Source organism: Chiloscyllium plagiosum, chromosome 5, assembly GCF_004010195.1.
Source record: "Chiloscyllium plagiosum isolate BGI_BamShark_2017 chromosome 5, ASM401019v2, whole genome shotgun sequence".
Classification (NCBI taxonomy): Eukaryota; Metazoa; Chordata; class Chondrichthyes; order Orectolobiformes; family Hemiscylliidae; genus Chiloscyllium; species Chiloscyllium plagiosum.
In genome coordinates this window covers 41,016,972-41,044,242 of record NC_057714.1, presented here as the reverse complement: position 1 = coordinate 41,044,242, position 27,271 = coordinate 41,016,972, and the positions used below count along the sequence as shown (strand labels likewise).

Below are 27,271 nucleotides of genomic sequence, written 5' to 3'. Positions count from 1 at the left end.
CACCTTCATCCCCTCCCCCACTCACCTATTGTACTCTATGCTACTTCTTCCCCACCCCCACCCTTCTCTAGCTTATCTCTCCACGCTTCAGGCTCTCTGCCTTTATTCCTGATGAAGGGCTTTTGCCCGAAACGTCGATTTTACTGCCCCCAGGAACTGTAGGACTGCTCTTTCTGTCAATGGTATCGGACATTGCCCAATTACCTTTGTTTTTGCATTCTGTGGAGCCCCTTGTCCAAGTTCAGTAACATGGTCCAGGAAGGTGACTTGGGCTTTGGCAAATTCACTTTTAGCCCGGTTTATCATCAAACCTGCCTTCCGAAGTCAATCTAACAAGTCTGATAAATGTTGCAAATATTCCTTTTAATATGACTAAAAATCACCAGGTCATCTATATATTCAACATAGTTGGATAATCTGGCAGTGACCTAATCAGTTAGTCCCTGACCTGTGGCTAGCACATTTTTCTTACCAAATGGCATGACTTTAAACTGATACAGGCCATTTGTTCGTTATAAAAGCCAAAATGATCATCGGTCTTTATGACAAAGATACCTACCAGTGTCTTTTGAGCAATTCCAACTTCGAAATATAAGTTGCTTGTCCCGCCTTTTTCAACAGTCTTCCAAACGTGGAATCGTATATGCATCAGTGTTTGTAACTGCATTGCCTTTCGATAGTCCACACAAAACCGTTGGGTACCACCTGATTTTGGCACCATTATTATTTGTGAGCTCCAGTCACTGTAACTCACTCTGATTAATTGTGTCACCTTTGAACATGCGTTCAATCTCCTTTTGAACTTCTGCCAACTATATAGCGTTATGTCTATAAGTATGTTGCTTTATCAGAACAGCATCTCCTATCTCTACATCATGCATAATTAGGTTAGTACTTTCCAGCTTATTTCCACATATCTCCCCATGTGATAGTAATAACTCTTTTAGGTCATTTCTGCTTTCCTCTGGAAGGTAACTCAATAACTTATCTCAATTTTGACAACTTCCTCATTGTCCAGTTTAATGGAAGGAATGTCCAATTCAGAATCCTCTGGCCTTGGCTCTTCTCTCTGTGCTGAAATTAATAACATAATCTCCTTAGGCTTTCCTTCCTCGTCAAAATACATTTTGAGCATATTGACATGACACACTGATTTCTTCCTGTCTGGAGTCATTATCAAATAGTTCACCTTACTCCATTTCTTTTCGATTTGATTAAACCTGGTTTCTAAAGGTTCACCTATCACTGGAAGTAACTCTCACACCTTATCTCTGATAGCAAAATTGTGAGTTTTTGATTTCTTGTCTGCTTTCTGTTTCGGGAATGCTGTGATACTTTTAAATGCTACCTAGCCAACTCCCCTGCTCTATTTAATTGTTCCCTAAAATTTGACACAGTCCAAATATGTGGTCTCTGAATTCTATCTTATCAATTTCTCCTTCATCAATTTTGGCGCTCTTCTCACTTCATGTACAAAAACTAATTCAAATGGACTGAATTTGGTTGATTCATTTGGGTGCATCACTGATCGGAATTCCCTTATCCCAATCATCTGGATAGTCTTGACTATAAGCTCTCAACATTGGTCTTTATTATCTGATGCTCCCTTTCTAGCACTACCTGCAGTTCTGGATGGTACACAGTAGATTTAAGTTGCTTTTTTCCTAAGATATCCATTACTTCTGGAATAATCTTGATGTGAAGTTTGACCCTTGATCTGATTGTATCTCTGGGTAGTCTGTATCTAGCGAAACTTTTGAGTAACTCCTTTTACAATTCTTTTAACTGTGATATTGCATAATGAGAGAGCCTCTAGAAATCTAATAGACACATCCATCATTGTTAATACTGATTCCCACTTTTTGTTTGCCTAGGACCCTACCTCAATCAATTAAGACTCTTGGAAGAGATTCCTCAAATGTATGACATGTTATACACTTTCCAATTATCTGACATGTCTGGCAAAGTTTCAGCTACATCCTTTTGCAGTCCAGGCCAGTAAAAATGTTTTTGTACTTCAGCTTGAATTTTTCTCACTCCTAACTGACGCCCAACTGGTAGCTTGTGCACCACTTGCAACACTTCACTTCTTTTCTATAATCCACTGGCAATACGACTTGATGAACCTTGCCCATTTCTCATCTGCCTGAATATGTGATGGTGTATCGTTCTTCATTAAGCCATCATTTTTTAGATAACAACATTCGAGGATACATTTGGATTATTTTTGTGTTTGCCTTTTGAGACCATTGCTTTAAATTTTTATCTTTCTGCTGTAACTCAGTTAATTTATCTGCTGTGTCATCTATTTGCTCCAAGTGTGCATCAATCGTCTGATCAAACAGGGTCTCTACTAATTCCACAAATCTTTCTTACCTGTTCTCTTTGATCACTCCTGTTTCAACTGGTGACTTTGTGACCTCATTACTACACATATCCTGGAAGAGTCCCAGGATATATTTCCTGCAATAGTTGAGTTGCCTGAGTTTCCACTGGCTTTTCAACCATAGGAGTCAGCACTCATACCTGTAAAACAGCTATATTAATTGCTAATATTAAGAGATACAGAATTCTCTCAATCTGTGGTGTTGAAACATGAGATGGGTACATCTGAAGGACTATTGCAAGAAAACGTGCTAGTAACAGGAATTCTGGAGCTGAGAGTTTGTCCAAGACTCCTAAAGTTTCTGATAGCGATTCTAGCAAATTGAATGCTGAGGTATTGCTGTAATTGTCTCTCCTTTCCTTTTATGGAAGGAGACTGCTCTAACCCCAGCTTGTCTGCTAATTCCAGCAGTGTGGCCTTAATTACCTTTTGCAAAAACCCTCAGTTACTTCTTCCACTCCCAGAAAACTTTGGTCACTGAGAGCCATTGCCATCCCAAGCAGTGTTTAAACCAACCAAATTTAATACTCTGAACCAAAGACACCAACACCTATCACTCACTGTCTTCACATCCAACAACCCTAATCTCAATTTGCAACTACAGAACAAATCCTGCAAGGAGCCCCCAATCTGTTATGGATCAGCCAGACCCCCTCAAGATATTTCAAGAAGTAGCCCAGACCCCACCTTTGCTAGTTGTTTTAAGCAGATGTAACACAGATATTCCAGAAGTGATGCAGCTATGCAGCTGGTCACCCCCCCCCCCCTTAGCCTTAAACAAAAAGAATTTGTTTACAAGATTACCAAATGAAACACAAGCAACAGAATACAGAATAACAACAAATCTGAAAATCCAACAGCTCAATCAAATTTAATTATGCTGTTCCAACTACTTGCAACAATCCCCATTAACGCCCCTTGGCACAAAAAGTAAAATCGAATACAGGGTTTTACAGGAGGGAAGTCCAAGAGAGAGAGAGTACCAGCCCATGCTGGACCTGCTTCTTTGGGTACAGCAGCTTCAGATGACTATTATGCTAAAACCAAACCAAACTAACCTGAGAAAACCTGAGCTGGGCGAGTTGGCCACTCCCCTTTTGTTATACAGGTGTTTTATTTAAACTTGAAAGCCTTTTGTCCGAGGCCATATCTGTTAGCTATAATCAAATTGGCCCTAAACCCCTTCAATTTAGACTTTTCTGTTTTTCACTCCTTCTCTGGGGGAAAAAAAAGAACAAGGACAACATAACCTTGTGAAATGAGCTGCATCATCACACTGTCCAGGACTATGTCTGCTTGATTGGCACCACATTTAGTCCCTCCACTACTGATACTCAGTAGTAATAGTGTGTACTATCCACAAGATTTAGTGTAATTTTAAAAAAAACACACTTTCAAAACCCATAACCACTTCCATCTAGAAGGACGGGGCAGCAAAAACGTCGCACCACCACCATCTGCAAGTTCCCCTCAGACACTCATCATCCTGATTTGGAAATATATTGTCATTCCTTCACTGTTGCTTGGTCAAAACCTTAGAATTCCCTCCCTAATGGCATTATGGGTCAACCCACAGCAGGTGACCTGCAGCCAAAGCAGCTCACCACCAACTTCTCTGGAGCACCTAGCGATTGACCATCAATACTGTCCAGCCAATGACACCATGTCCCATGAATTAATTTAAAAATAAACCCTTAGTGCTGGTTACCCTCCTCTGACCCTCAACAAAACTTGCAGTTTGACCTCCACAGCAGTTCCACAAATTTGGTTGTTACTGTTATCTCCTGAGATGCCATTCCTGTTAATAGTAGCCAAAACTGTAAATCTGTTTTGCAGGGGAATAACCACTGGAGATTCCTGCACTCCCTGCTTAGCTGTCCTGCTCTTTCTGATGGTCACCCATTCCCTTCCTGCCTATGGAGCCTAAATCAGCAATGTGACTGACTCTCTATATATGCGAACTACAGCATTCTCTACCCTGCAAATGTTCCACTGTGTCCCCAGACACCGCTCCAACTCTAAAACTCTGGCTTCCAGGAGCTGCAGCTGGACACCCTACTTGGTCCCGGACACTGGAAACGTGCCCGGCTTCCCAGATTGAGCAAGAGGAGCAGACTACGATTTGGAGCTCTCCTGCCACATTTACTGCTTTAATTTAGTTAATCCTCACAATGTCAAATTCTCCTTTTTCGCTTCTGATGCTTTCTGTTCCATTAACAACTTTTCAAAACTTAGCTGTCGCTCACCAGCAACAGTTTCCAGAAACTATTTAGGCTTGTGTTCCTTCACTTGCTGGAACTCTCGCTGCCAACTTTCCTTTCGTGATGCTCTGTCTCTTCTCCTCTGAACCTTGCCTCTCTGTTTTTCTGGATTTGGACCGTGTCACGGTGGACGCTGCAAGAAGGGTCAGAATGTTGACATGGATATCACCATTACGCATGGGGACATCCCTCACCATGTACGTGGCAGGTACTCAGCCAATGTTGGCTATCTCATACGCTGCAGCCAGGATGCCCTGCGGCATGATAAATTGGCAAGACCAAGCAGAGGCTACAGTAATGGATGAATGGACACCGCACAATAATCAACAGACAGGAGTGTTTCGTCCCAGTCGGAGAACACTTCAGCAGTCCAGGACATTTGACCTCTGACCTTTGGGTGACCATTCTCCAAGGTGGACTTCGGGACACGCAACAATGAAAAGTGGCCGAGCAGAGGCTGATATCCAAGTTCGGTACCCATGGAGATGGCCTCAAACTGGGACCTTGGGTTTCATGTCACACTACAGGTGACCCCATTGCAGCATACACGTACACAGACCGATGTGTGTGTGCACGCACACAACTCTCACAGACACTCCACCCCCCCCAACACACACACACCCACATGCACACATACAGTTAAGTTTGTGAGGTGAATTTGTACTTGTAGAATTACATGTTACTTTGTTTAAAAACTGCATGAATCCATGTAAGATTCGGTAAATCTGTTTTTTTTTAAGATTAGAATCAGTTTAACCATTGTAGCACAGACAATCTCTCACAGGGCAGCTCACATCTTAAATGCATTAGCTGGGCTGACATGACACCATTCGTTAAAGTTCACTTGAGAATGTAAACTTTTAAAAGTTTTTGCGATTTACATATGAAAGCACTGAAACCAACATGCCCATTCTAAAAGATGAGAGACTTAAACAATCCAGGTCTTTTTCAACATATAATTTCAGTTACATCATACTGTAAACTTTTGCTATAGATTCTGTGTCTTACGATCTTATACACCACAGCCACCTGATGAAGGAACAGTGCTCTGAAAACTCATGCTTCCAAATAAACCTGTTGGACTATAATCTGGTGTTGTGTGTGTTTTTCTGGGCTAGAGGAGGAAGGAGGGATGGAAACACTACAGAAATGGAATGTTTGGGGCTAACTGTTCTTCAACAGGTTCTTCACACCTGTGCTGCTGATTGCAGAGTCCACTTCCAGAACGCAAACAAGTGATGTATTTGCATTCTCTAGTTGGATGGTCTTCCTCCTGCTTATCACAGGGATGGTCTTCCACAATACCTTTCACACCCGTGCTGACTCATAGAACACAAACAAGCGATGTCTTAGCACCCTCTGGTTGGATTCCCATCTACCCCAGTAACCTTTGATTCTTTTCCTAACGAGAACCTCTTCCTTAGAAATATTAAATGACGTGCCTCCCCAGCATTTTGAGGCAGAGAGTTCTAAAGTCTGTCAACCTATTGAGTCAAAAAAGATTCTCCTCAGCTCTGTCCTACATGGCTGACCCTTAATTTTAAATCGGTCCCTCTGAGATTTGGACTGATCCACAAGAGGAAAAATCCTTTCCATGTCCCCCTATCAAGACTACTCAACATAATATAACTTCAGTCATGTCATCTATCACTTTTCTAAATCTTACTCACTTGTTCTATCTATACAGTTATGCAATCTTCTTATGACTTCTTCACAATGTACTTTCCTGCCTATCTTGCTGTCATCTGCGAATGCCTTTGCTGTCCTTGTCCAAGTCATTCATTTGCTATGTAAAAGATTAATCTAGTACAGATCCCTTGTGGTACATCTACAGTACAGCGCATCTACAGGCTCCCCTTTATCCACAATGCATATTGATCTTTCAAAAAACACTGCATTGGTTTAATATGATTTGGAGATGCCGGTGTTGGACTGAGGGAGCAACATTTGCTTTAGCTTTTCAAGTATTAAACTATGCACATACAAAACTAGAACAGAAGTAGACCATTTGACCCCTCAAACCTGCTCTGTCATTCAATAAACAGTGCTTTGAATTCTACATTCCCATCCACTCCAAACCACCATTGATCCCCTGCCTAATCAGTTACTCTTGCTATCTCTCTTTCTGCATTCCTAACTAACCTCCCTCATATGTTAATTTCTTCCTACTGATTAATTATTCTGTGCTATTCTTGCTATTCTGACCAGTTGTCTGATCTACCATCTCTGAGCAGATGTATACTTTTTCCTTCAGCTTTATCTAACTTCTTTAGTTAATCATAGACGGTGGGTCTTCCATTTAGAATTTATCTTTTATAAAAGGAATGTATTTGTGCTGACTATTCTGAAATGTCAGCACTTATTCTCTGTTGATCTATCTGCTAGTGAAGAATGCCAGTTCACTTCAAGTGACTTAGCTTTCAAGTCCACGTAGTTCTTCTTATTTACGTTTAAAATACTTGTCCTGGCCCCAATCTTCTCTCTTTCAAGCTGGATGTAAAATTCAAACATTTTGAGATTGCTGCTTCCTAGGAGTACCTTTACTCTAAGATAATTAATTAATCCTATCATATTACGTTGTATCAAGTCTAATACAATGGTGTCTGGTCATTTCCAGAATGTGATACTCTAAGAAAATATCTTGGAAGTATTCTACGAACTTGTGTTTCTTTTTTAAAGTTTCTCCCTTTGGATTTTATCATGGCCTGTTATCGAATGTGCGGATCATTACTCCACACACAATCCCATTAAGGCAAGCAACACATAAATGTTGTGCTGCCTGTTCATCAACATATTTGTAGCATGCAGTCTTGAGCAAAGTGCATTGGTGAATGACTGCATGCTCAAAGTGTGTGCATGCTTGATTAACATGAGATAGGACTAAACACTCCTTCAAGGCAGCCTGTCGTTATTAAAGGGAAGATCCATGCAAGTTACAGACACTGGTTATACAGTCTCATGCTTCTTATTGCACATAGGCCCATTACTCAACCATTAAAATCTTCGTACGTATGCCTAATAACCAGATGCTCAAAAATTGGCTTGCACAAATATCAATGTTGCCAAACTTATTCCTAATTCTTGCAGCTTCACATCTCAGCTACAGTGGGCTTGCCATGCAATGCATTAAATTCTGATACACTTCCCTCTTCCTGCAGCGGACAGAAGGGAACAGGAGCACCAACATGTCTTGACTCCTTTGGAAGAGATGGTGCTCAGGGGGTTGATGAGGTGGCAAATTCTGGGAATGTGGATGATGCACCTTACCCTCAGCCTGTTATCTGGATAATGGACCTCTTCTTTCCACCTAATTCTCACTTCCCTCATTCCTAACCTCACGTTATTGAAGTTTGTTTTTAGACATTTAAGATGTAGTGCTTGGCTGTCCCTCGCAGTCTCACCATGAAGATTACAAATAGCACCTGATCTCAGATGAAGGAACACTGTCACTTTATCTAATATTCACAGTCATATTGGTACAGTGTATATATTCAGGTGATACAGATTGGAAAGCTTAGGAATTTGTTATGTGAGAGATTTAAGCATTAATATTCTGTTAAAATCTAGATGTATTTGCATTTAGCATTTAAGCAAGATTTGCTGATTAAGTTTAATTTAAAATCTCAAGTTCTCTGAGGCCTAAACGAGGAAGCTGTCTGCTGGCTGCAGCAGCAGTGTAGTTAAACAGGACAATTCCAACCAACCAACTACCATCCATTTATTTGGCTTCAATCATCAAAGGGGGTTGGTGAGTATCTTTTATTAAGTGGCAGCTGCAAAGAAATAACATGCCAACTGTTGCTTGGTTTGGGTTCCATTTGGACGACTTGGTACCTGACTTCATTACAGCCTTGGTTCAAACAAGCACCATTAGTGAGGTCTGAGTAACCTTGGTATTAGGCAGCATTTGACTGAATCAGTTATTCAAGAGCCCCAACAAAATTGGTGTTCGTGGGAGTCAAGTGGGGGCCTGTCTCCAGGTTGGAGTCAAACGTGGGTCAGAGAAAAATGTTTGTGGTTCTTGGAGATCAGTCTTTTCAGTTCCACAGCATCACTACGACAGTTCTTCTTGGTAGTGTCTTTGGTCCAACCACCTTCCCGCTGTCATAAGTGGTGATGTTCACAGATTATTTCTTTCTATACATTTATGGGATTTAGACTAGCATTTAATGCCCATCATTAGTTGACTTTAAGATGGTGGTGAGTTACTTTCTTAAACTGTTAGAGACCATTTGATGTAGGTATATCCGCAGTGCTATTAGAAAGGGTGTTCTAAGATTTTGATCTAGAGACAGGAAAGAAATGAAATATTTCCAAGTCAGGATGGTCAGTAGCTTGGAGGGAAGCTTGCAGTTAGTGATGTTCATATGTATCTGCTGCTCTTGATCTGGATTGGTTTGAAAGTGTTGTCTAAGGAGGCTTGGTGAATCTCTAGAGTGCATCTGCACACTGCTGCAACTGCATTGGTCATTGAAGGAGTGACTATTTTGTGGAGTTGTCAATCAAGGATATTGGTTTATTCTGATTTTTGTCAGGCTTTGTCAGTGTAGTTTGAGCTGCACTCATTTAAGTGGAGACTGTCACACTTTTGATCTGTGGTGTAGATTTGCGATTCCAGGAGGAGTTCCTCAGCCAGAGGGTGGAGACAGTTAAGGAGGACCTTGGCAATGACTTTTCCAATGATTGACTGGAGCGAGATTCCCCTATAGTTACCATAGTCAGACTTGTTCCTTTCTTTTTTGAAAATAACTATGATTGTGGCATCTTGGAGCTCTTTCTGGATGCTCTCCTCCTTCCAGATAAGGCAAACGAGGGTGTGTAGCTACAGTAGGAATCTTTGCCTCTGCGTTTCAATGTGTCATCAGGGTTACCATCTGTTCCTGCAGCCTTATTGTTCTTAAGCTGATGGAAAGTCTTCCCTACTTCCTTCAGAACTGGGGTGTTGCTGAGCTCATAGCATGAAGCATGCTGTGGGGTGCATTCAAGGACACTGATCGACAACAGAACCCTGTGAGTGTGGCTTTCGGTCATGGAGGGGCACAACAGACATGATTTTTATGGCACAGAAGAAATACAGGGAAAATAACTTACCTCTGTATGTGGCCTTCTTCCACCTCACAAAAGCCTTCAATACCTCAATCAGGAGGCAATATGGAGCAGCCTTCTCCGCTTTGGTTGCCATGAAGTTTGATACATTCCTTCGCCTGCTCCATGACAAAATGGAAGCCGTGGTAATGACAAATAGCTCCATTGCTGACCCACCATACATAGAATCATAGCATCCCTACGCTGTGGACCCAACAAGTCCACCCTGTCCCTCTGAAGAGTAACCTACCCAGACCTGTTCCCCTACTGTATTACTCTACATTTACCTCTGACTAATGCAGCTAACCTACGCATCCCTGAACACTATGAGCAATTTAGCATTTCCAATTCACTATCCTGCACATCTTTGGACTGTTGGAGGAAACCGGAGCACCCAGAGGAAACACACGCAGACACTGGGAGAATGTGCAGATTCCACACAGTCGCCTGAGACTGGAATCAAACTCTGGTCCCTAGTGCTGTGAGGCAGTAGTGCTAACACTGAGCCACCGTGCCGCCCACGGACCAGTATCAAGTACGGCTATGTCATCATGCAACATTGTTCTCGCTGCAATGCTTCACTTCACTGCCAACAAGCTGCCTGATGGAGTGGAGCTAACTTGCAGAACGTGCAGGAAATTATTCAACTTCTGCCACTTTCAAGCCAAAACTAAAGTCACCCGAACCAGTGTCATGGAGCTGCACTTTGCAGATGACGCTGGTGTATGTGTAATCTCAGAAGATATCTCCAGGCCATCGTCAGCACTTTTACTGAGACATATGAGATAATTGGTGTCATCCTGAACATCTGCAAGATGAAGGTCCTCCAACCTGAAACTTTATTGCTGGAACAGCACAGCAGGTCAGGCAGCATCCAGGGAACAGGAGATTCGACGTTTCGGGCACAGGCCCTTCTTCCTTCTTCTCCTTCCTGAAGAAGGGCCTGTGCCCGAAACGTCGAATCTCCTGTTCCCTGGATGCTGCCTGACCTGCTGTGCTGTTCCAGCAATAAAGTTTCAACTTTGATCTCCAGCATCTGCAGACCTCACTTTGTCCTCCAACCTGGCCTGGCATTATTCAGCGAAGCCCCCAATTATCAAGGTCCACAGGGAGGCCTTAGAGAACATCCAGTACTTCAGGAATGTCCTGTGGCCAAAGCAAATATTCATGAAGTGATCCAGCACTGCCTCCAGAGTGCTAACTGACTGAAGAAAAGGCATCAACATCAAATCCAACATTAAGATCATGGTTTACAGAGCTGTGATGGTTCCTGCACTCCTATATGCCTCTGAGACATGGACTGTCTGCAGCAGACATTTCAAGGTGCTGGAGCAGTATCATCAACACTGCCTGCTCAATATCCCGTGAATCCACTGTGATGAAAGATGCGTCAACACCAACGTCCTTAATCAGGCCAACATCCTCTGCATCGAGACACTGACCACCCTTAATTGTCTACGATGGGCTGAGCCCACAGTCTCCATGGCCAAGACGAGATTCCCTAGGTAGATGCTTCCCAGTTTCGAAATAGCAGGCGAGCCCCACGTAGACTGACGTAGCGCTTCAGTGATACCCTCAAGACCTCACTGGCAAAGTGTGGTATTCCCAGAGATACCTGGGAATCACTGGCTCAAGACCATCCAAAGTAGAGGAGGAGCATATAGGAATGCATTGAGCACCTTGAAGCTTGCTATCAGGAAAAAATGGAACCCAGGCATAAACAGTGAAATGAACGTGCTGTCACACCAACGCCCCATCCTGTCCCATCCCACCCCTTCCTGTGACGATCACCGAACCCAAGTGTAGCAGACCCTGCAGTAGTCACATCAGTCTCTACAGCCACCTGTGGACTTGCCCTGAGAGTGAACCAGAGCCAACCTTGTCTGCGAGGGGCTGCGAATGAATGAGATGGTGTAGAGATTTTGTGGTTTTGAGGAGGTCAATTACTTTCAATTTTTGACCTCTGACCTGCTCTTGTAGTCAGATTATTTATGTGCTGATTCACTTAAGATTTCTGGTCTGTGCTAACCACTAGGTTGAAGGACAGCAGACACATAGGAACACCACCACCTGAACACTCCAAACCACTGACCATCCTGACTTGGAATGATATCACTGTTCCTGAATCAAAATCCTGGCCCTCTCTTCTGAACAGTAGTGTGCGTATCTATAACAAATGAACTGCAACTGTTCAAGAAAACAGTTTATGCTCTTCACTACTTTTTTGAGGGCGATTATGGATGAACTATTAATACTGGCCTTGACAGTGATAACTTGCAAGTTACTGTGAGTTATTGCATAAAACAAGTTACTGTATTGAAAAATGGACAAGGAAACTGTGTTTAAAAACGATAATATAGGAGTTCAGAGTTTAGAATGACTTTGGAAGTTAAAGCCTCCAAATACATTGTTATCTACTGATGAAATTTCTTTTTCAGTATGCAACCATTGAGAAGAATGGGGAGCGATACATGTCACCTGATGACTTTGTCAGAAGATTTTTGAATTTACGTAATGGCATGGAATCTAATCCTGAGACAGTGAAGTTGCTTGTAGGTGCAGTAAATCAGTCAAAAACTGGGTAAGCATATTCTTTGTCAAATACCATATTGCTTCTCTTAATTTATACTGGCATGTTCATCATTGCAATCTTCTTGTAGATTGATAACTTGTAAAGAGATATGAATTTCCCAGTAATTGACAAAAAGAATTGCATGTCAAGATTGAGTCATAGAGGTGTACAGCATGGAAACAGTTCCTTCGGTCAACTCATCCATCCCGACCAGATATCCTAAATTAATCTAGTCCCAAATGCCAGCATTTGGCCCATATTCCTCTAAACTCTTCCCATTTGTGTACCCATCCAGATGCATTTTAAATATCCTAATTGTGCCAAATTTCACTTTAAACTTTTACTGTGACAAACTGAAATTATGACCATTTAATTATTACTCAGCAAACAACTAACATACCAAACTACAGAAAAAGTAGTTCCATAATAACTCATTAAGAGTAGATATGTAGCTATGAGTGAGACTTATGCTCTTCCAGGCTTTATAGTAGATGGTTTTCTCCCTGTCACACCAGGCAAGTTTTCCAGTGTCCTTTGCAAGTCACTTTTGAGTATCCCCAAATTGCCTTCCAATAGCAGTGCCCACTTTGGTGACACAGACCAGCTATCCTAACCCTAAGAGGCACTTAATTTTCTGTAAGTTATGGTCTAGGACTCTTATTCCAGTTTAAGAAAATCACATGGGTCAGTCTCCTGGCAGAGGTTGGAGTGATCACAACATCCCTCATTAAAATAAAGGAAACAGTTTAAAAAAAATTATAACTCTTGGATCTGTAACATCATTCCAATTTTTCAATCTTTTTATGAAAGGATTCCTAAAAGCTTGCAGCTGAGAACAAATGATAAGCACTCAACCAATTTGTTTTTGCTGAGACAACCTAAAATTAATCTCATTGCCTGGACCTTCTGCATAGTCTTGTACCTTCCTCTACTTCAAGTATTCATGCAACTTACTTTTTGACTTCTACTACAACTGCTATCTGGCCATGCGTTATGTGTCCTATTCCCTAGTGCAAAGCAGAGTCAGCTATTTGGTTGCTCTAGTGAATTATATGAATCCTGTATTCAAACTTCCTTTCAGAAAGGAGCAGTTATGTGACTTCTCTTTCCTTGATGACCTATTTGAGAAATTGGCCAGGGATTCTTGATTATTGTTTGTTGCAAACCTAGTTAGCGTATGCATTGGGATTCATACAGTTACCCACACACTATAAAACTGACCAAAAAGCTATTTATTCACCTTGCAAGCTTGATCCTGACGTAGGGTGCACCAAAACCATCCTCTAGACTATATTGAGCCGACTTTGTGATTAGGCCCAAGGTTTTTACTTTAGGATCAGAAAATTGCTCAGTCTAACTTGGAATACCCTGGAAAGGCGATTAAAGTATCTCAAAAGTTTGTGCAACAAATGAAGTTGTCTCATGCTCTTACTGTGCAATAGCAATTCCAGTAGTGCTTGCCCATATCAATATGCTGTTGTCAAGCCAAAGGATGTTGTGCCTGTCACACAAATGGCGAATATGTTTAGGGTTAATTTTACTGCTGTTGTGACACAAGGTACATAGCTCATATGTCTGAAGTCTGGCAGATCATATCAAACAAAAAATTCCTTTGGATTTTCACAACAGAAAATGCACTGACTGTACACATCCAGCCTATGCTTGCATAACTCAAATGACAGTATCCACTATTAGATTTGTTTGGGCAACATTTGCTATATAATGTGTTAAGAATTATGTTGACTGTCAATTTAAGGTTGTCATCTCAGCTTGCAGTGTGACAGACAAATATATAAATACAAAGGGCCCTATTCTTAACAGACAGAGTATACATATTTCATCTGTTTCAACTCAATAAAGCAGTTTACAGCTATCTTTTTTGGTTTACTTAGAGGACAATGCCTTTGCCAATCAGATCCAACCTGTAAAACTTGGCAGTTAATCGTCAGTTATTATAAAATTCATGCGTTCTACATGGTAACACATCTATCAACGTCTATTTGCCAACAAATTAGCACACTTTACAATAAAAATGTACTTTGGTATTTGTTGAAAATTGTTTTCAGTGCAGGCAAGATGAAAAGCTTCAGCAAATTTTGTTTTTTCAGCAATATTCAAGTTTTGCATATCCAAACAATGTGTACCATTATGCAGGCATACCTCAAGCGGTATTTTATGAAGGTGTAGCCCAGCAAACTTGTTTTTACATTGTATTCCTTTGTAAATAAAGTTGAGAATTTAATTTTTTTATTTAATACTCTTCTCAACTTGTCTTGCAACCTTCAAAGATTTGTGTGCATTCATCGTTACTCATAATAAGGGGTGTGGACAGAGTGGATAAGGAGCAGCTGTTCCCTTAGTTGAAGGGGAAGATGGTCATGGTTGTTGGAAGTCGGTTATCTCAGCTCCAGGGCATCTCTGCAGGAGTTCCTCAGTGTAGTGTCCTAGCTCAACCATCTTCAGCTGCTTCATCAATGATCTTTCCTCCATCATGAGGTCAGAAGTGGGAATGTTTGCTGATGATTGTGCAATGTTCAGCATTATTTGCAACTCCTCAGATACTAAAGCTGTCCAGGTTCAAATGCAACAATATCCAGGCTTATGCTGACAAGTAACATAGCCACACAAATGCCAGGCTATGACTTATCACCAATAAGAGACAATATAACCACCGTCTTTTGACATTCACTGGTTTTACTGTCACTGACTCCCCCACTATCCTGGCGGGGGGGGGGAGGGGCACGGAGGGGGAGGATGGGTGTGGTTACCATTGACCAGAAACTCAACTAGACTCACTGCATAAATACAGTGGCTACAAGGAGGTCAGAGGCTAGGAATACTGCAGCGAGTAATCCTCCTGTTTCCTCAAAACCTGTCCCCCATTTGCAAGGCACAAGTCAGGAGTGTGATGGAATGCTCCCCACTTGCCTGGATGAATGCAGCCCCAACAACACTCAAGAAGTTTGACACCATCCAGGACAAAGCAGTCCCTTGATTGGCACCACATCCACAAGCATCCACTACCTCCACCACTGATAGTCAGTAGCAGCAGTCTGAATTATCTTCAAGATGCGCTGCAATAAAATAACCTTCTAAACCCACGACCACTTCCATCTAGAAGGACAAGGGCAGCAGATACATTGGAACTCCACCACCTTCAATTCCCCTCCAGGCCACTCACCATCCTAACTTGGAAATATATCGCCATTCCTTCATTGTTGCTGAGTCAAAATCCTGGAATTCTCTCCCCAGTGGCTTTGTGGGTCAACCTACAGCAAGTGGACTGCAATGGTTCAAGAAGGTAGCTTACCACCACCTCAAGGGCAACTAGAGATGGGCAATAAATGCTGGCTAGCCAGCGATGCCTATATCCCACAAATGAATAAATAAAAATAATTTTTTTAAGTCACAAGGGGTTGCAAGTTGAAGGTGAGGGATGTGAGGAAATCCTTTTTTTACCTCCGAGGTAAAGGTAGGTTGCTTCACATTCTTTTTAGTTAAAATATACCTGATGAGACTTGGCATACCAATACATTCAAGGCTATGGGCCAAGTGCTGGTAAATGGGATTAGGTTGATAGTCTCATGTTTCTAACGTGTCTGGGCAGATTTTATGGGCAGAAGGGTTTATTCAGCCCTGTAGGATTATGTGATTCTCTCAAATTTCTATATTTGCATTCCCTTTAACATCGTATCTGTTAGTTGTAGAACCTCTTCCTTCTTAGGTTACTTTGTCCAGGATGTGATCTTATCCTGGGTACACAACAGCATTGAAGAAATGTGTGGTTTTATCTAGAATTCTTTTTGTGTATCACTAATCATTTCGACTAAATTCACAATTACTTGTCCGCATTCAAGAATCCATCTTTTTGTGTAAAACAATTGAACAAGAACTCTTCATGACTTTGTTGGTTAACCAGATTAATCCTCCCTGATGATTACATGCTCAGATCCCCTCCAGCTCCGAATGTTTATAGTGTGAAGTATGGCACTCATACCAATACAAATTCTCATTTTGGGATGGCATACATGGTGTCACATATACACTGTTCAGCTGTCTGAAAATGTTATCAGGCAATTTCACTTTTGCTACAGCTCATCTTGTGGTTTTCTCTCACTTGAAGCTAGTTTTTACAAGGTTCTTAAAGGCAAACAGCTTCAGTTCTTGACAGGCTCAGATAGAATTACAGGTTGGTGATTTTGTATTTAAGCAGAAAGCTGAAAAGCAGATTTGCTGCCTCTTGTTCCTTTCTTTCTTCTACAAGCCTTTTATCCATGTCAACAAGTAGGACTGTCCAGTACTGGCTACAATTAATTATATAAATACACAGATTATTACACAGCAATAATGATCAGTTACTAGAAGTACAGATTTCAAAGGTTAAATCCAAGACTAAGGGAAGTAAGTCTAAACTATGTAGAAATAATACATTTCTTCAACTGATGTTCTTTAAATCATTTTATTTCATTTGTCTTTTAGTAACTGAAGCAACCTTTTGAAACGTTTCTCCTTACATCTCAGCATTAGCAGATAAACTAAGTAAATAGTTACTTTATGATTAAACTATAGGATAAGCATGAACCCAGAGTGGAATTCAAAGTTATAGAGTCATAGAGATGTACAGCATGGAAACAGACCCTTCGGTCCAACCCGTCCATGCCGACCAGATTCCCAACCTAATCTAGTCCCACCTGCCAGCACCTGGTCCATATCCCTCCAAACCCTTCCTATTCATATACCCATCCAAATGCCTCTTAAATGTTGGCCTGTTCAGCCTCTCCCTATAGCTCAAATCCTCCAACTCTGGCAAGATCCTTGTAAATCTTTTCTGAACCCCTCCAAGTTTCACAACATCTTTCCGATAGGAAGGAGACCAGAATTGCACGCAATATTCCAACAGTGGCCGAACCAATGTCCTGTACAGCCGTAACATGACCTCCCAACTCCTGTACTCAATACTCTGACCAATAAAGGAAAGCATACCAAACGCCGACAAAATTGCACAAGGTCATCTCACCATATGGATTGTCCAAGCTACTTGGTCTGATATGACAGGCCATTAACTTCCCCTCTCTTTGCGTCCTTCTAAATCTCATCTCCATTTCGTTTGTTATTCTCATTCCTTACATAACAGTACTTAACTAACCTCCCTTACTTGATAATGCCTATATTTTCCATGCTATATAGTGGACAGTTTTCAATTGCAGGATAAATCTGAGTTAAGCACCTGAAGTAGCATATTATTATGCATTGTTATGCAAAATTTGCAACTGCTTGTCCCTTATTCAGGAAGGGAAATTGGCATTTGCAACTTGTTTTAAAAGATTTCATACTCTTGCTCAGTTAACCAGAAAATCATGTTCATTATTCTTGGTATTGATTGTTCTAGAATGACTCTCTAGTTGTCCTAGTATCCTTTCCATATGGTCAGTTATAATTTGTAGTTTGCAGTCGTGGTTGATATTTTGTCTAGTCAAAATATCTTTCGTTTTCGCTTTCAGATTTTATAAATATACTTCTTGGAGAGTCAAAATCAAAATTATTTCTTATTGATATCCCTATATTAAATAATATGGCAAGGTCACTGGTTTAAATTTCTTATTTTTGTTGATCTAAATCTTACATCCTGTTGGACTACTTCTAACCCATTAACCTTGCTTTTGGACCAATGGTGAGTGGCTGACTGAGAAATTCCACAGTGCTTCCTGTGTAGAGCACTAGGAACTAGACATTTGTGAACATCTTCAGGCCACTGTTGTCTTCAGGGCAAATAGCATGAGATTGCCTCCCAGTCCTTGTGGGATTAGGTCTTTGTCATCCACATGGCATATTTAAGGCACTACTTCTCAGGACACTGAGGTTCCAGGTTCTTTCTCAGCTGCACAATGTCCAAGAGAAGTGCAAGGTTGTTCATTTGTCATTATTCTGACTTCAAAGAGATCTGTCAATGCAGTTCATTGATGCATACAGCCATCATTTACCTTGAGGTTTGCCATCTATAATTCTCCTTCACCTCCCTTTTTACTATTATTCTTCTCCTGGCCTCCTGACCAACGAACATGCCCACCATTAGGATGCCCATCCTTCAAGTCCCCAAAACACAGCTCCTTGCGAATAACATTTTGTGCTTGGTGACATAATGTGTTGCCTGGGTTACCTAAAGCAAGTCAGTACACCTTGCCAGACCTAATATTCAGCTTCTCTTTGTTGAAGTTGCAGTAGAATTGTTGTAAGCTTGCCTCACATGATGTACTTGGTGCTAATATCCTCTGTATTTCCGTGTCTGGCATGAGCTTCCAGCCAGGAAAATGTAGATTCTAATCCTGGAGACTGTTGTCTTCTGTCTCTTAGGCTCCTTAAGGATTGCACATCATTCACTTCTTCCATGGATGTGTGCATATTGTACACATTATGAAATGCCAGAGGGCTCTATGGCTTCTTGGGATCTTATTAAAATGTGAAGGATTGCTATCGATACTAAAGCAATGCTAGTCCCCAGATGAACATGGTTTTTCAATCTCTGGACTCACGATTGAAAAGATGGGCCTGCAGTCAGCCAAATTCTACCCAGCCAGAAGATTTCTGTTGACTTGCTTTTGTCAGCTCTTCCATTCAATATTAATGCATGATTAATGTTTATTGTGAGAACAAATATGTTCAGTTCTCCCCTGCCACTCACTAAGCCCTTCCCATGATCTTTTACCTCTGCTGCCTTGTCATCCCATTACTCTAGCACTACCATCCATTTCCACATGAATATGTTGAACTTCCTTACTCTTTCTCCTGAACTACTAGTTATCAAGGTCTCAAAGGCTCCTCCTTAATCTGACCTATCCCATTCTTAAAATCACTTGCACCCTCATTTTCTGTAATTAGCACCACTCTCCATGAGACTGTACAACTCCCAATTCTTCACCACATTCAAACCCCTTAATTTCCCCCCATTACTGTGAATGCACTATCTGCTGCACAGTATGAGCAGTCAGATCCCCAGGCAAAATCATTTAATTGTAATGACCACGAACTGCACACCCAACTGTCTGTTATGCGGATTTCAAAGCCATTACCCCAAAGAACTTTACTCCAAATAAATCAGGACAGGCCAGAACAGAACAGAAATGTAGGATACCAATTTTGCAGAGATAGTGTGCCTATCCATGAACCAGCAAACCTGGGTTCAAGTCCCATCCCTGCCCCAAAGCTGTGTGTAATACCATTTCTGAAATGGTTAATTAGGAAAAATTTTAAAAAATCCTTACTGCAGTTTTCAGCTTTTTACATCCTTATCTTAGCAATTCCTATGGTTTCTCTAACACCAGCAACACTTGTCCTGAATTGCTTCTGCTTTCCCCACTGACCTCCACTTACCTTGCTGCTTTTGTTCCACAGTCACACTCCTCGCGTTTGTCACTTTTACTCCACTTGGAGATCCTACACCGCAAGTCAATCTAACCATAATTCAAAATGATATCACTATAAATTCAAAACAGCATCTACTTACGCTGAAGCCCTGGAAGAGGTCAGGATTGCCAGGTTCTTGCTTGGAGACTCGATAGGCTGGTGCTGTTTTCCGTCGTGTGGAGACTGCTGAGGAGTGGGGGTATCCCAGTGAAGTTGTACAACATTAAGAGCGGCATAGATATGGTAGATAGGAGAAAAGTGTTTCCCTTAATAAAAGGGCCAATAACCAGGGAACACTGTATTAACACAAGACGCAGGTGGTTTAAAGGGGATTTGAGAAAAACTCTGTTTACCCATATGATGATGAGTATCTGGATCTCACAGCCTAAAAAGGTGCAAAACACAGGAACTCTCAAGACATTTGAGCTGTATAGGTGTGTAGCTGAAACTCACAGCATACAAGGCTCCAGGCCAAGTTCTTAAAAGATGGGATTAGAATAAATAGATGCTCGATTGCCCTGGACACAATGGGCCAAAAAACCTTTCTTCATGCTGTAAAATCTCTGTCTCTAAGATTTTCTGTGCCTTTTGTACACATCAAGTACCTAAAGACATATATTTCTTGATAGTATTGAACTTAATTAGGAGTGAACACTTAATTCCAGTGAGTTGTGCTTTAATGCGATGCAGATAGGTTTCCTAACACCTGCAGGTTGGGAAGGTTGACCCAACCCAATCTTAAGGTCAGACAACATGATTGCAGAAGTTTATCCTGCCATCAAGAGTTTGAATTTTGGATCTTGACTAAAGTTCCCTTGGGTGCATTCTTTCTTGCCTTCTGCAGATTTCTCCTTCTGATTCTGGGAAGATGTCATCGACAAGGTGGTCTAGTGGATAGATGGTTTATTAAATTTCTTGAAATTGGGTGAAGACTTATTCTGACATGTTTGGAGTCCTTCTGATCCATTGCTGGCCATCTTGAAGCCCACAGGAGTTTGCTGTCAACACTTCCAAATCTCTGAACTGCCATTAGACTGGATAGTTATTATTGGCTCGCATAGACATGTTGGGTCAAATGAACTTGTGCTGTTTCTACATTTTAAGAGATTCATTGCTGCTTGTGCCATTTGTGGTGAGATTATATTGTCTGAACATGGTATAAATCCTGACTATTTAGGAAAAAGAACTGTGTCGAGGAATCATTAGAGTTGGTGTTTGTAGAGACTGTGTGATGAAAACAGGATCTCCATGGTGGTATTGTATCTGCAGCTTGCACTTTGTGCTATATAGCAGGATGTGAGTGAAGTGGGATTTGTCAGAATGTATATGGTAGGAACAGTCATCTTGTCATATTCCCAGCTATACCAAATGTAATGGCTGGCCCAGTAATGCACAGCAAAATCTCTTCCCTAGGGGCTCAGGTGCAGAGGTACCAGTCTGATAAGGAGATCTCAACTTCTCACTGTGATTATGTATAAGATTTGTATTTGTAGAAGGTGAACTTGAGTATTTGGATATCAGGCACAACTTCTGATTGCACTACAGCCCCATTATTCACGTATCAGCAATGAATAAATGATTGGTAATGCAGTGGCTAGAAATTGTTTATTGAAGACACGTTCACAAAATGGTGGGGGTGGGGTGAGTTCTGTGGCGTATGGGGTGAGTGACATGTGACTGTGTTCATGTTGTGGAGGAGAGTGTGGTGGGGTGAGAGGCCTGTGTGGGCATGGAAGGGCATGGAAGGGGGAAAGTATGTGATAGGACCATGAGAGCATAGAAGGTGGTGTACATGAGAAAACTGTGAGTGTGTCATGGTAGGAACAGGGTGACTGTTGATGTGAGACTAGTGACAGCATCAGGGGAGTCTGTTTAATCCAGTCAACTTCTCCATTGGATTTTTTTCAAGTCAGGAATCAAGCTTCAAAGATTTGCCAGTTAGATCACGACCACTGCAGGGCTACACAGCTATTAGCACTTTGTCAGAGCTCCACAATAGCCATTGTTGCCTTAGAGCTCATGACACCAAAGTTTCAGTTTGTGATTCTCTGGTGTTCACAACTCAGAGTGTGGAAAGCCCCAGGTAAGGCTCTGCAATGAGGAGAAGAAATTTAGTTCACTTTCAGAAGCATAGTACATCAAATCTTGAAACAATGTGTGGAACAGGTGGTTGTTAAGAATCTTACAAAATTCTTTTATTCTGTACAGTTGCTGTGTTTGTATATCTTGATAGAGCCTAGGCAAAGAGATAAATTACTTTGATTTCAAAATCCTTATTAATCTCAAAGGATGAGAGAGAAAGCATCTGATATTCTAAGTGTGAAAGTCTATCAGAAGGGCACTCTTATTTGAGACTACAATAATATTTTGTATTCACTTATGAGGTACTGTGCTGCACTTCGAATTTTGTGGTTTCCGCAGTTTACTTGCATATCTAGTTAAAATTTAATATATCATACATACTCATGTAAAAGTTGTTTGTGTCAAGGTCAGTTCTAGTTTTTCAGGGAACTGATTGCATTCTGATTGACAGTTTGTTATCGGTAATTACAGTGTTTTTTTAAAATTTATGTACAGAAATGTTTAGGGTGTCTGTCTTCCAATTCTGGTAGCAGACTCCTAGCCAATCGACAAACTTAACAAATACTGCATGATTTATCACTGTGTTTGAGAATGAATGACAAGCTTGCAGTTCAATTTTAAGGGAAAGACTGATAGAAACAGCAAGAGAGTTTAATGTTTCCAGGAAAGTAATTGAAGATTGGGGAAGGATATCTAGTAAACGAGTGAAGTTACTGAAGAATGTATGTGCCAGCAGAGGAAGACCATGCCAATGTCTTCATCTGGAGAAAAATGCAACAGAATGTGTTAACAAGCATTGGTAACATAATCATTTTATTTGTCATCTGTGGTGTAATTTAACTTAATGTCCTCAGCAAAGAGAAGACAAATGCTGCTCATGAATTCAAGGAGAGTACAGAGTGTACAAGTTGAAAATGAGCAATTCAGTACTGCAGTACTGTCAAACAATCAACATTTCACTGTCTGCAACAAAATTGAAATTTCAGGAAGGCATTGTTATTCATGTCCACAAAGTCTGGGGATGAAGAAATGTGGATTTTGAGACTAGGAGGACTGCACAAAGAAGATTTGCTCATTTGAGACCTTTCCAAACTTAGTTAAAAATCACACAACACCAGGTTATAGTCCAATAGGTTTAATTGGAAGGACGCTAGCTTTCGGAGTAGCGCTCCTTCATCAGGTGGTTGTGGTGGACACAATTGTAAGGCACAGAATTTATAGCAAAAGTTTACAGTGTGATGTAACTGAAATTATACATTGAAAAATACCTTGATTGTCTGTTGAGTGTTTCATCTGTTCGAATACCATGATAGTTTCATTTCTTTCTTGTGTAAATCACAAAACCTTTTTAAAAGTTGCATTCTCAGGTTAACTGTAAAATTGATGTTAGCTAGACAATATGTTGAAGGTGTTAGCCCCCTGTGTTCTCTGTCTGTGCCATGATGTTTAGATTGATTCTAATCTAAAAAGTGAGATAACAGAGTTTTACATGAATTCATACAGTTTTTGTGCAAAGTACAATGTAACTCTGCAAACGTATATGTATGTGTGTGCATGTGGGTTTTTGTGTCTGTGTGTTTTGTATGTGTGTGTGTGTGTCTGTCTGGTTGAGGGGTTGTGAGTGTGAGAGAGAGTGTGTATGTGTGTGTGCATGTGAGTGTAGAGTCATAGAGTCATAGAGATGTAAAGCACAGAAACAGACCCTTCAGTCTAACTCGTCCATGCCGACCAGATATCGCAACCCAATCTAGTCCCATTAGTCAGCACTTGGTCCATATCCCTCCAAACCCTTCCTATTCATATACCCATCCAGATGTCTTTTACATGTTGTAATTGTACCAGTCTCCACTACTTCCTCTGGCGGCTCATTCCACGTACCACCCTCTGCGTGAAAAAGTTGCCCCTTAGGTCCCTTTAATATCTTTCCCCTCTCACACTAAACCTATGCCCTCTAGTTCTGGATTTCCCACTCCAGGAAGAAGTCCTTGTCTGTTTATCCTATCCATGCCCCTCATTGATTTTATAAACCTCCATAAGGTCCCCCCTCAGCCTCTGATGCTCCAGGAAAAACAGCCTCAGCATATTCAGCCTCTCCCTCTCGCTCAAATCCTCCAACCCTGACAACATCCTTGTTCCCTTTGGGAAGTTACAATCTCCTTCAGGCAGTGTATTATAGATCACAACAACCTGTGTACAAATATTCCCCTCCCTATTCCCTACAAGCCTCATTCCTGATGAAGGGCTTATGCCCAAAATGTTGATGCTCTTGCTCCTCGGCTGCTGCCTAACCTGCTGTGCTTTCCCAGCAACACACTCTTGACCTTCACTACTCCCATCCACTGTTTTAACCTCTCTCCTCTGGCTGTTACCTCTTCTACAATTCCAAGCAGTTTCCCGTTCAATTGATCAAAACCTTGTCTGCAATGGAGAAATATCCTCTCAACGTGGCCTGTAAACTATCCCAGGGTTTCCCAAAGTGGAGATCAGGACAATTTTCGAGCCTTGAAATGGGGTTCTCTGTGGGCAAAGATTTAGGAGGCACTAAGCGAGGTGGATATATCTGTATTTGCTGTTCCACTGGCAGTTGAAATAGCCCAGTGGTTAAAGTGTGTTCATGTTTCTCCAGCACAACCTGAAATCGAGGAGGAGACTGCTCCCAGCAAGTCAATCCACGCTTCAACCCAAAGCAGATTAGCTGCTTAAGCCTTCTTCTTACAAGCACACAATCTTGGGAGAGGGCTCTTGTGCTGCACAGGTAGTATTCCCTACCTTGGAGTCTGGAGGTATGGGTTCAAGCCCCACCTACTCCATAGGTGAGGAATGACATCTCTGAAGAGATAGGCTAGAAAATTGTGAGGGGGCTCTTTTGCAACATTGGCAGTGTTCTTACCTCTGGACCAGAAGGTCTGAGGTCAAGTTGCACTTACCCCAGAGGTGTGTTTGAACAGGTGGATTAAAAATTTCTATTAACAACTTGAACTGGGGAAGTAAAGGAAAAGGTGAATAATTGGATAATGCTTTCATCCAGGCATTAACAGGCTGGATTCATAGCCCATCCTCTAGTTGCCCTGAGAAACGGGGTGGCTTGTTTGGCTGTTCAGACATTGGGTAGGAGTCACATCTAAACCCAAATCAGGTAAAGGACAGATTTGCCTCTCAAAATGACATCAGTTAACCGGTTGGGTTTTTACAACAATCCAACAATTTCTTGGTCCCTCTCATGTGTCCAACCTATTACTCACAGAAGTTTCTTTAAGCAAGGAATCAGATTTTCAAATTACCATGGTGAGGCTTGAAAACATGCTCCCTGAATTAGTCATTTAGCAACATTCACTGTACCCCTAGTACGCTAGGAAAAGGTTATGATAAGCAGACATGAAAATGATGTTAGATAATCTGCACAGCAAGTAACACCACAAGGCAGAATAGTATTCTTTACATTTAGTTTAAAAAAAACACATACACACAGGAGTGAGTGTGAGTTTGTAAATATTGGGAAATGTGAAGTCATCATTTTTGGTCATTGTTCCGATCTCCCTGTCTGACCGACTGTCTCTATCCCCCTCCCTCTCTCTCTGACACAAACTGAGAGTAAACTTTGTAGTGTCATACTGGACTCAGAGATGAGCTTCAAATCTCAGATTCACGGCATCAATGGAAACACCTATTCCAGCCTCTGCAGCACAGTCCAATGTCATCTCGTCATTTTAGCTTATCTACTGCTGAAACCCTCACTGAATCCCTGCTGCTGTTAGACCTGACCATTCTGACACATGCTTCATCGATCTCCCTCCGTAAACATGAGGCCACCCAAATCCCTCTGCCCATGTCTTAACCCTCTCCCTTCCCCATCACCCATGATCTACAATTACTGCCATTCATGCAAAGCCTTGATTTTAAAACTCTCACCCCCATTTTCCAATTGCCCATCCTAACCTCTGTGATTCTCTGTGGCCACATGAACCTTGGAGATCTCTGAGCTCTTCCAATTCTGACCTCTTAAGCCTCCCTGATTTTTACTGTTCCACTGTCGAAGGCTACGCCTTCTGTTGCCTAAGGCTAAGCTCTGGAATCCCCTTCCTACATCTCTCTGACCCTCTAACTCGCTTTTCTCCTTCAAGGTGCTTTCCAAAATCTCTTTTCCCAAGCGGGCATAGGTTGAGGGTGAGAGGGGAAAGATATAAAAGAGACCTAAGGGGAACTTTTTCACAGAGGGTGGTACGTGTGTGGAATGAGCCGTCAGAGGAAGCGGCGCAGGCTGAGACAACTACAACACCCAAGAGGTACCCGGCCGGGCACATGAATAAGAAGGGCCCGGGGGGACTTGGGCCGGGCGCCGGCAGGAGGGACCAGACCGGGCCGGGACACCCAGTTGGTACGGACGGGCTGGACTGAAGAGCCTGCCTCCACGCTGCACATCTCCACAACTCCATCTGACCTTACTCAACACAATGTCATGTTTAGTTTTCCAACACTCCTGTCAGGCACTTGAGAGACATTTTACAAGAAAGGTGCGAAACAGGTTGTTGTGGGGGTAGTTCATTAAGAATCTTTGTTTAGACTGTTGCAATTCTCTCCTAGTTGGTCTCCCCATGTTTCACACCACGTAACTTCAGCTCATTCAAAACTCTACAGCCAGTCTCTTAACTCACACAGACTCCTGTTCACCTGTCATCACCATGCTCTCTGACCTCGATTGGTTCCATATCGGCCAACACCTTAATTTGTTTTTAGGATTTTCACTCTAATCCAAATGGCTCTATCACTGCCGTCTGTAACTTCACAATGTCTAGAATTCCCTCCAAATCTCTCTGCCTCTCTCTCCTCGTTTAAAACACTTTTTCCAACCAATCTGTTACAATCACCTGTCTGAGTACTTCGTTGATGTGAGGTTTATCTACGCTCTGGTGAAGCACCACGCAATACTGCAACCTATTGAAGATGCTATGCAAATGCAAACCATTGAGTGTCCGACAGCAAGCAAATGCGTGTGAAGGTGAATATCTGATCGAGTGAGTTTGAGACTGGAAGAGCAAGTTAGGGAGACCTGGGATGGTGTCCTAGAGGGAGCAGTGTTTGATGGGGGAGTGCAAGAGACTTGGAGTCACAGATGGAGAGTTAGGAGATCTGGGTTGTTGGAGTCAGAGAATGAGAGAGACCTTTCATTGAGTCTCACAAAGATTGAGTGTTGGTATCTGTGATGAAGTATGAGAGTTTGGGAATGACAGTCTGACTGATGAAGGAGAGTTGGGAGAGGCTGGGAATGAGTGAGTGAATCTGAGAGGGGCAGATTCAGTGAGTGAAGAAGGCAGAGAGCAAATTCTGAGTGAGGAAGGGAGATTGGAAGCAGCAGACTGAATGAGTGGGGGAGGCTGAGTGATGGAAGGGAGTGAGTCGGAGAGTGGCTGAGTGAATGAGTTGAAGGAAGTCAGTAGGAGATGGGAGTGAATGCGAGGGAGAGGATGGGAGACTATGAGAGAGATC

General features: G+C 41.9%; 1 protein-coding gene across 2 annotated transcripts in view; it reads left to right on the top strand.

The window, feature by feature from the left end:
• Positions 1-27,271, top strand: part of LOC122549822 (calcium-binding mitochondrial carrier protein Aralar2) — a 284,028-nt gene that overhangs the window by 62,081 nt on the left and 194,676 nt on the right. For both annotated transcript variants that reach the window (XM_043689903.1, XM_043689904.1), the window contains exon 3: positions 12,171-12,313. In XM_043689903.1, coding sequence (XP_043545838.1) covers positions 12,171-12,313 — 143 coding nt within the window. The remainder of the gene's footprint in view (positions 1-12,170; positions 12,314-27,271) is intronic.